Below are 10,785 nucleotides of genomic sequence, written 5' to 3'. Positions count from 1 at the left end.
ATTTGTTCCTTCAGGACACTGGAGCCCATGTGCGCCATTGGTTCGAAATAAGAATTTTCCAACTCCCCTAGATATGGACTCTCCATGTCCACCAACCCGGTTAAAGCGCCGGACATTCGCTTTTCGTCCTCTCAATTTCGTAAACAACACCCCCGCCACGAGAAGACAGTGAGTAGGACTTCCCTGGCAGAGGCTATATGCGCGTGGCCATGTGAGAGCATTTCGAGAGGTAGGGCGGACTCCCCCTACTCTCGGCCGTACCAGAGCATTTGGGGGCATAACGAGGATGGCCCACCGGATATACAAAATAAGCTGATTAATGCTAGTTCATTAAAGCTATATTTGACTTCAAAGTTTCTATTACTATTGATGAATTACTATGACTTAAGAGAAACTTATCACTCTGTTATAGTTGTCTTATATTAGATTTCTCATTCCCATGGTTGAAATGCTAATATTGACAATTCAATTAGATTAATTACAATATACACTCTGCACGTGTCCTCAGTTCAGTTGAGCGATTTGAGGTAGTTTACGTAGTGAAATGGATCATGCAAATATAGTATCTTGTTGGATATAAGTTAGAAATTGATTTCCATTTCGCCATTTTCATTCCTTAACTGTCCATTTAATAACATGTTGTAAATCCACTTTTGGTTAACACTGAATTATAACGCAAGAACTATGCGTATATCACATCAAATAAATTTGCTTAGTGACATTGAGTTATTTTCACTGTAAGTGGGCGATGAATCACACGATACTGATCACATACTGGCTACAATATCGATGCCGTTATTTATTTAATAGTGGTAGTTTTGAAAGTGAACTGAAAATAGGTTTTCATTGATAGCTGAATTGTATACACGAACAGAAACATGATTCTCTGTGCACCGAATAGATTATCTTTTCAAGTAGATACAATTTGTAAGAATTTGCAAAAGCAGAAACATCAACATGATACCTGGAGGTCAAGTCAAGGAAAACTAACTTAATAATGAAACTATGACAGTAACAAGGTTTAAAAGTACCGATTAGTTTGCACATGAACCTTTGGTACATCGAGAGCTTAACCTACTTCACAAATGATCCATAAAATGATTATTCAGCTATTGAGTGTTCGAAAAAGGAAATTATGTTTACTGAGGTCTAAATCATATCTTACAGGCTAAATGATGGAAGAATATCTAATTTGAAGATACATGTGGTTCGCTACGTTCAATCTAGGCATTTGTTTCTTGCCATTGTATACCAAAGTTGTTATAATTTCTCTTATTACGACCCAGCTATTCCTATTGCTTAGTATTCTTAGACAACAATTCACTCGACAAGTTCCCAAATCAGAACACGGTTGGACAGGAACAGAATTTTCTTTTCAAATATCAAGGATATGCTTTAATTCAAGCATTGTCCCGCTAACAAAAGTAGAGCAGCATCTAATGACATGTTTCACAGAGGAAGTTATCACACATTAAGCTCTTAAAGAGAATATATCTGCAGGTCAAACGAAGGGAATGAGTAACTTGAACGACAGGGCTGATAACATGGAAAAAATAAATAACGCTAGTTGACAATGACAGAATTTACTGATATGCTATTAATTGGTTATAATCCATAAAGATTTTGAGCAAATGTTCTGAATACCAGCGGTGTAGATATTATATTTTTCTGAATGTATATCACAGGAATTACGAAATGGTAGGAATTTCAAATAAATAGTACTATAGAGAAAGCTAACTATACAGAAAATATCTACACGAAAACCACCAAACTTGAAAACTTAAAAAAAAGTAGAAACGAAATTATGTTGATGTTAATAATCCGGATAAAGCAAATCGGTTTTGAAATGATGGATATGGGCAAGTGAGTAGTGGAGTTTTAGTTGAATCCAAAAAACTGAATTTATCATTTTCTTTTTCAGTCTCTAAAGCTGAGGATTTGATAATTTCACGAAGTTCTATCCAGGAAACAATTAAATTAGAATCAAAATATGCATTATTAAAACAATTAGATGATGATTGATTTATTATCCGAGCGAAGGAATCACTTAATGAATAACCAAGTTGAGACTGAACATGTTCACTGAAAACTGAATCAATGGTAGAAAGTAAATCAGTTTCTGTAACTTGATCATATGTATTAGTATCACTGTCAAATTCATGATTACTTAGCATTTTAAAATGATTAGAATCAGAGAACAATGTTTCAACTTTGGATGCTTGTTCAACTTCATCTAATTGAGGCGCAAAACAACAATTCAAAGCACCAGGATCAATGGGATGAGCTTCTGTATTGAAAATGTAACCACCTGATTCTGGATAACATTGAAGTCCTGACGGTAAACGAGAACCTTCTAACGATGTTTTTTCACCTGGTAACTGATGTATGAAGTTATTTTCATCAAATAATAGGTATAAATATTTTGTTGTTTCCGCTAGAAAAAACGACTCCATTCTGTCTTCCAAAGTATGTTTTGTAACATCTGAAACCTAGAAGAACGGATACTGTATAAATATTCTTGTTTACATAATCAATTTAAGCATAATAAAAGAGATGTGTATTAATGTGAGGGCTAGCATAATACACAAGGGCAAAATAAAAGTAAATGGCTTTTTAAGGGGTTTCTCCATGAGCCATTTAACCTAGAAGTTTAATCTATAAAGCAGTCGAACGTTAGAATCCATCCCATGGTAGTTGATAACCAATTTCATAAATGAGTACATAATTGTTTACAAACGGCAAAGTTTGTAGTCAAATTTTTTAGCTGAGAGGTTTAAGTCAATAATCGAAAAATCTAAACCCTGAAATTGGAGGATCTGTGAAATAGAAGTGTTATCACAAGACAATCGTATAGACTTTCTTAAAAACTGGAAGATTATATGTCACTGAAGTGTTAGTTATCACATCAATATGAATTCTAGACTCAGTCAATTACAGGATGAATATCCTCAGTGAAGATATTTGAAATTCATTTTTTTCACTGTAAAAGGCAGTGATGATTCACTGAGTTAATGATATTAAATTATACTAGAAAACTAGAGTATCTTCAACAAACTACTAATGTTTATAAAAACAACAGTAAGCTGATCGCTTTTTACCGTAAATGAATATAACAATAAATAAACACGAAAATATTTACCGTCGCAAAACCACAAGGTGTACGCGCTGAGACTTCAATTGAAGTCAAAATGTCCACGCCCATATCAATCAGAGCAGGATCACGTGTCGCACGATATACGTAGAGAATGGATTCAATTAATTCTATTGAAAAGAATAAATCCATCTATTATTTTAACATTTTAATGAGAAAAATATTTCAAGAATGAAGGAAGAGCACAACCCAGAAAAGAGTGGCGAAAAACGAACACTTTAACCACTAAGTCTCAGGTTCAAACTCCGCTACACTTTGAGCAACTGGGTAGTGTCACCAACTTTAACAGCTTATACCTAAACTAATTTAAAACTATTTTATTTGGATAGCCTTTTATTAGTATGTAGGGTTTGTTTTTGACACATTTGTTTTAGATCCTACGAATTGTTACATCAGTAGTAAAAATAAAAAAACGACTTCTGAACTGAACAATATTTTTTTTACCTGGTCGTAATGGGTATGCCTCACGACCCTTGTAAGCCTTTTCATCAGATAAACTATAGAACTCCGGAAGAAATCCATATTTTCTCCATATTTCATGATAAGCAATCAAATGTCTGCGAGCACACTCAATATCACCTGTAAGTGCCTATAATGATTGTACAATCAAAGTGAATTTGTCTTATATTAAATATTTTAAATTACATTGTTAAATTTACTTGATAAGACTGCTAACACAAAAAACACTTAGAAACTTTAATTACTATAACTTCTTAATAAAGAAACTTAAATAAACTGAAAGTAAAAACATTTCATGGACACGTGCCATATGAGAACGTTGCCTGTCGCTTACTAATCGTCAATCATATTGAAGGTGGGTTCAAAGTAAACACTGAAGACTTTTAACCTTCACTTACCAAGTTCATAAGATAGTAGATTTTATTGTCAACTTTGTAAACATATGGGACTTACTAATATACGCCTCAACATCAAAGCTGAATAAGATTGGAAGATGACCAGTGTGTTAGTTATAATGTTTTAAAATAGTAAAAAAAAACATTTTATCCAATGTCACTTTACAGGGAATATATTCAACGTGTATTCTAATAATTTTGGATTGCAATAAACAATTTAAAGCGGTTCAGAAGACAGTTTACATATATTTAGGACAAGCACCAGTATTTAGAAAGAGTTGGTCAAAAAATCTGTTTAAAGTGATCTCTAAGGACACTATTCGTCTATATGAAAGATCGTGTATTCTAAATAGCCTCATTTAGTAGAAAGTAAATAACTGGTAAAGTAACTGTTTGTAATATAGAATCTGCGAAAGCCTATAGCATGGAATCCTCTTGTACTGGTAAAATATTTCAAGAACAATTTTGCAAGATGGCATAAATCGTTTTGTAGGAAATAAGTAGTGCCTTAATTCATTCACCTTTAGAGGCAACAGTACTGAATTTTATTTTTATTACAGGAGGCTTTGTAGAGATTATTGGATCTTCATGGTTTTGAATCATTAGTGGCCAGGTTCAAGATGAATATCCTGGAGCTTTAGTGATAAGTCATGACCAGTGGAGTTCAATCATGTTGAATCTAAGGTAGTTATCCACCAGAGACAATGGAAGATGGTCGCGCAATATTGTGAATTGATCGAAGTTAAACATGTACACCACTGAGTGTTAGCTCAGTGGCTAAATTGCTGAGCGTTCGAGGGCGATACCGTAGGTCCTGAATTCAATACCCGGTGACAGGGTTGTAGATGCGCACTGCCAAGGAGCTCCATACTAATGAGACGAAAAACCTGTCCAGTGCTTTCCGGTTTTTAATGATGGTCTAGCTAACATTAATTCGTAATTTAAAGCTGTGTATTTTATTTCACAAAAATGGTAAACACTCATTCAGAAGACAATTTTTGGTTCCAATGTTTCTGTGAAAATAAACTATAAATACTTTGAGAGGGATCAATCATTGTACAGGTAATATACTGCACAAATAACAATTTTTTATTGAGTATACGTATCCGGTGACTAAGTAAAGATATAAGAAAGTAGATGGAGATATATACCTTATGAGAAACTACAACATACAAATTTATTCTTGTCTTGCACTAAGCATAAAACTAGGAATGCTGACAATACAGGATAAGACTCACGATGCATGTGCTTGGGAAATCAGTCCGAATTGCATAAATCTCACTAATTTAATGCAATTCGTCTATCACGTACGACTTTAGGCCATAATTGAGTTTATCTAAGAACTAGTAATACTACTCGAGCGAAGATTAAAACTGGAATTCAATCGACTCAACAGAGAAGTCACCGTTTTATATATGTCGCAGAAGTCCTGAATAGTGCTTTTAAAAAAAAACAAAAGAATCAATGATGTAAGACAAAATCCAAATTAAACGAGCTTTTTAATACATAAACAGATATTTAAAAACAAACAAATGAATTACCAATAAACCAGGCCAAAATGCTTCAAGACTCTGAAATACTGCCATTGTAACTCCACCTTTATCCTTGTTTATCATTGGGTTCCAATCACCATGTCGAATATGCTTTTCTATTGCTAATCTGTACTCTACAGTTGTAAAGAAAAATAAGAACGGTGAACACAGTACGTTTATGGCTTACGTCGTAGACATTTTTTGACTGATTGTCTACCTAAGATCAGCTCGTTATGTTAACTCTAAAATCCAACAATATCCACAAAATTCTTATCCCAAGAACACAATTCTCCCTGTAGGATTATCAACGGGTAAAAATTTCACTAATGTTTAGTAATGAGAATAGCGAAATCTATTCATTTTAAGTTAGTACAATTATTGGCACATCAATGAATAATGACAACGAAATTTATCACTAGTAACTATTTCAGTCAACCAGTCAAGCATAACGTAGAACCTAAAGCTTGTGCACATCAGTTTACGTTTTTATACCCCATTAACGCAAAGAAATGAAATTGCTAAGGCGAATTCCAGGATAGTAAAGGTAGTTGCAGTATTATTTGTAATGGAAAAGACTAAGGATCAACTACACGATTCAAGAAAATGTGAAATAAACAAATTGCAACGAATCTAGGAACTTAGGATGTAGAAGACAAAAAGTGGATGCACTTGCGCCACTGCGAACGATTTTGAGCTATCTCATTCAAAGTACCTAACCATTAGTTACGATAATCACGTGGATCTCAACCAGGTAGTCTTCATCTATAAACATGAATCAGTTCAATCGCCAATGGCTTCAAAAACTAGAGCCATGTTTTAGCTCGGCCGCCCTTAGCTTTTTTTCAAGCTACCTCAGGCCAGAAAACACTGCTCATCGAAGTAGGCGGTGGTTAGGTGTACTTAACACATGTCCCGATCACCTTAGTTGGTGGAGATTTACTACTTCATAAGTCAACTTCCCATCTTTACTTGGTACCATATTCCTAACTTCGATGGTCCTAAAACACACGAGCAATGCTTCGAAGACACCTATGATCGAATACTAGTAAACTACCGATATCCTCTGTTTTTAATGACTATGCTTCAAGGCAAGAAAGTGGGACGGAGAGGATTGCTACGCGACAAAAACGTCCTTTGGTTGGTAAACGGACATCTCGCCTCTTACACAAGTGACTCAGGTTGACTATTTCATGATGTACCAAAAATTACTACTTTGTTCGGGATGTTTTCAATCTTTTAAATATTTCCATATTAAATAAAAATAATATTTAGGATGTAAAGTGCGTATCTAAAGAGTTGTATTTACTGCTATTGTAACAACTATTGTAAGGCCAATCAATTTCTCATTATATCATTCTTTAAATTAGTGAATAAATTATTCAACTACTTAATCGACGAGAGGAATTCTTTACGTAACAGCTACATGGACACACATATTACTACAAGTGGGTTGCGTATGCAAATTATCGAAAGCATTTTCAATTTAGAAGCTGAGATGAGTCACTTTCTAGGAGGGATAACGTTAATATCCGGGCTAGCGACGTCACTTTATCAACAAGAAGAGTCCAAATACAGTTTCCACTGGTTCGTTTTAATCGGAAACCATTTTGATTTTCGTAATGTGTAATAAAGATTCTAGAATGTTGTTCATTAGTTGTGATTTGAATTCTAACTCCTTACACATAGCCTCTCTCTTAGGAATGTACATCAACACAAAAGCGAACGTTTCACTTGCAAATATTTTCAGAAAGTGAAAGGTATTTTTTAAGAATGTCCCCAGTGTCCTGGTATGATCGGGGGTAAGGAAAGTCTGCTCTCCCTTTCGGAATGCTCTCACGTGGTCACGTGTATGCAGCCACTGTCAGGGAAGTCCTTCTCACTGACTTCTCGTGACGGGGGTGTTATTTACAAAATTGAGAGAACGAAAAGTGAATGTCCGGCGATTTAATCGGGTTGATGGATACGGAGGGTCCACCTAGGGGAGTTAGAAAAACTTGATTCCAAACTAATGGTGCACATAGGCTCCATGATCCTGAAGGGAAAAAAATGGTATATGGACGTATTTTTGGCCGCCGGCTACCGTGGGACTGCATCTCCTAACACTGTTCCATTGCTTCGTGAATCAGACCTGCAGGTCAAAGGCTTGAAGAGTGGTCCTTTGAGAAAATCACCTGCTACCGTTTGTGCTCCCGAGTGGTATCCCAACCCTCACACAAATCGAATGAAGTGTGGTGCATCCCTGTACAAATGTATGTGTTTAAATAAATAAATAGATAAATCTTCTTCGAATGATGAACAGAGAATGAGCACGACTGAGTTTTTGAGGCGCTTATTCAGGTTATCGTTGATTTACGGGTCTATTAGTTCCATCATGATTATTTATCTCCATGTCATAAAGTGAAGCATCCATCGCATTTAAATGTGATCATACCGCTTTGAAACCTTAAAATATCTTGAAAATTCATTTATGTTAAAATCTGTCGAATGTATTCATAAGAGGAGTTTTGAAGGTTATTTTTCTGCGTAGCCAGATAGTGAGTGTATCTCACTTTCCGAGACAGCATACGGAGCTTGATTGCAAAACTCATTTTCTACCATTTTAGTACGAAGTAGCATTTCCCAATGTATCTCACTTTTGATCACTCTCACATTTATATATAAATGACTTTGTGAGCCGTTTTTTCCACCCTAGCACTAGATACGTTCAAATCTGGCTCCCGATAACTGACACAAATAGCCTCAAACAGCTAAGTTATTTGAACACTGACACTACCAAAATAATGGTGGAAATAGTGAAAGTAAACCACTCCATTACGATTTAAAAACAACAGTTCTGCAAACCTCATACCTCGAAACATGGAATCCAGCTCAGGAAGGCGAAATAGTGCTGCACCTTTAACCAAATATTCGAAATAAGAATCGACTCCTGAACCAATAGTGGCATCGCGGGCTGTCCAACTTCCAGTGATAACATCAATATGGTTTCCCAGTAACCCAAGAGAAGATCTGTATTTCCACATAGCTTTAAGAGCACGTGTTGCAACAGCTTCGTACCTGGGATCTCCTAAATGGAAAATTTATGTTGTATGAGGATACTTACCGAAAACAAGAAAAGTGACACCTTAAAATTTTAGACTAAATTTTACAAGCACACAGTTCTCGATAAAAAAGTACAACCAGAGGAAGAAATTTCCTGGTTTTTCAGCCGTAGAAATAAGATTGCTGGCTTGCTTTTGCTCAGAATGCAGAAGTATGGTAACTTGAGGTGACAAAAATGGGCCAAAGGAAATACAACTTGATTTTTGGGAAAGTTAAAAAAGCATATAGTGGTAAAAGGGAAAGTACAGTGACGGAAAATCTGATTGAAAAGTCGGTCGGCGCATATTCTGTTTCATTGATTTACGTGAAGCAACCGACAACGGGGACTTGATATGCGGGTACATGAATGAAAATCCGCAAAATCTGAATCTTATTGGCACTCATGTGGAAAAAAACATAACATGGAAACAGTGTGGAAATCATACCAAGGAGTTGGTCATTTTAGATAAAAGCCTACTACATCGATAAAATGGATGTAGAGCGGTAGTCTAATGATTTAGGAACTGGGGTCTTAACCATATAGATGCCAAGCGTTCGCATCAGGCGTTATATATAAGCATACGCAGTAGTCATGAATGAACAGTGAGAGCTAAGCATAAGTATGCAAGTATATATGGGAAAATGTTAGACAAGAAGAGAAGAACAAATGTAGATTTCATGTACTGAATGTGAAAATATGTCCAAAAATAACGAAATATAACATGACTCAAACACTACCTGTAAGGCGAGATAGTGCCCCAAACTCCAAAATAAATGTACCAATGCCAGCAACACACGTGACTGTAGTCTCGCCTTTAGGAACGCCACCCAGTTCGAAGTTGACAGTACCGTATGGCATCCCGGTCGGGGTGTCGAAGGCAGGCAAAAGCTTAGAAGCAAACACTTCTGCTTGCCTAAGTAGTGGTCCAGAACACGGCCAAGATGGTTCTACTTCAAACCCGGCTCTGCGTGACAAAAGATGAGCCGAGATGAGCCCGCCGACAACTAAAGGGTATAAAATAGTCAGATTGAAATACCTCTGATGTTAGTTTCGAAAACGGAAGCGTTGACATTTTTTTCAGAATCTAAGTGATCAAGAAGAGCACGTGCAGCACGACGAAACTCAGTAACATTGCCCATTATAACAAGTGTATCAAGTGCATCTACTAGTGTCAGCGAGAAGCTCCCCCATGTATCATGCCCATCACATGAAAGCGGTCTTAACTCATCTAAGGGATATGCATACTTAAGGTAATTATCGTAAGCATGATAAAATATTTTTCTAACGCGGTCCCTTAATGATATGAACAAACTGAAAATGGGAATTACTTGAGGTTTTCCATATTACGTGCGAAACCAACTTCACTGTGAGTAACTGCTAACAGTAGGATCACAACACTAATCCGAAACATTCTGAAGATAAAAGAAGGAAAAAGCAACTTGTGAACCCCTTAGACACCTCTTCTTGATTTCACTAACCAATCAACTATTAACCTTGAGATTGAAAAGGATGACACACTAAATTCAATACCTGTTGGTTAGTCAATAAACTTTCCAATTATACTAGGTTGAACCGTTAGTACTTTTGGTCGTGTATTCAAATTCAAGAATATCATCGTTAGTATTTTGAAATTATGTAATCTGTTCTCACGCGTTGGACATTTGAAAAGGACATAACAGTTATTTATAATCATCGGAACACTTGATAAAAGACGCTCGAACTAATTTTCCACGATATTATAAGAGCCAAAAAAGTTTTTTATATCTCAATTACAAAGTAGTTATTCTTTCGACTCTAGGATCTGCAGTAATAAACGATCTTTGTCTGGCCCATTTGGGAACGGAGTAAGTGACGTCGTTTGCTCATCAGTTATTACTGGTCTGATACTAATGCCGATAATAATAGGTAAGCCGTCATGAAATAAACCTTGTTGGATTCCTTGATTTAAATTTGATGAGTCGTGACAGCTTATGCATACCGAGTTTTGTGTGGCATGTGTGAGTAGTTGACAGACTTATTCGGCAATTATTAACATTTTCTAGCAGCTAATACTAGTTTTCAAGGTCGTATAGGCTGTTTTCGCACCTTAATAGACCAATTTATTCATTCTTTACCGACCACATTCCAACCTTATCGCTTATTGGTTTATTAACCCTGGTTGTTTTTATG

At 35.9% G+C, this 10,785-nt stretch overlaps 1 protein-coding gene across 2 annotated transcripts; it reads right to left on the bottom strand.

Annotated features, from left to right (window-relative positions):
- Window positions 1-212: 212 nt before the first annotated feature.
- On the bottom strand, window positions 213-10,231 carry EDEM2_2 (ER degradation-enhancing alpha-mannosidase-like protein 2; the record flags this gene model as incomplete). Of its 2 annotated transcripts, XM_035732906.2 has the most annotated exons (9): window positions 213-2,489; window positions 3,140-3,261; window positions 3,596-3,740; window positions 5,547-5,671; window positions 8,386-8,601; window positions 9,354-9,620; window positions 9,653-9,909; window positions 9,945-10,028; window positions 10,167-10,231. In XM_035732906.2, 9 exons carry the CDS (start codon window positions 10,229-10,231, stop codon window positions 1,803-1,805), a joined length of 1,968 nt encoding a protein of 655 aa, XP_035589892.1. In that variant the 3' UTR covers window positions 213-1,802. The 2 variants fall into 2 exon arrangements, with proteins under 2 accessions (XP_035589892.1, XP_051066849.1); XM_051216272.1 differs by lacking the exon at window positions 10,167-10,231 and having other exon boundaries at window positions 3,140-5,671; window positions 8,386-9,620; window positions 9,653-10,127.
- Between the last annotated feature and the right edge of the window lie 554 nt (window positions 10,232-10,785).

This window comes from Schistosoma haematobium, chromosome 4, assembly GCF_000699445.3.
Source record: "Schistosoma haematobium chromosome 4, whole genome shotgun sequence".
NCBI classification, from domain to species: domain Eukaryota; kingdom Metazoa; phylum Platyhelminthes; class Trematoda; order Strigeidida; family Schistosomatidae; genus Schistosoma; species Schistosoma haematobium.
This window is presented reverse-complemented; position numbering and strand designations above follow the sequence as displayed.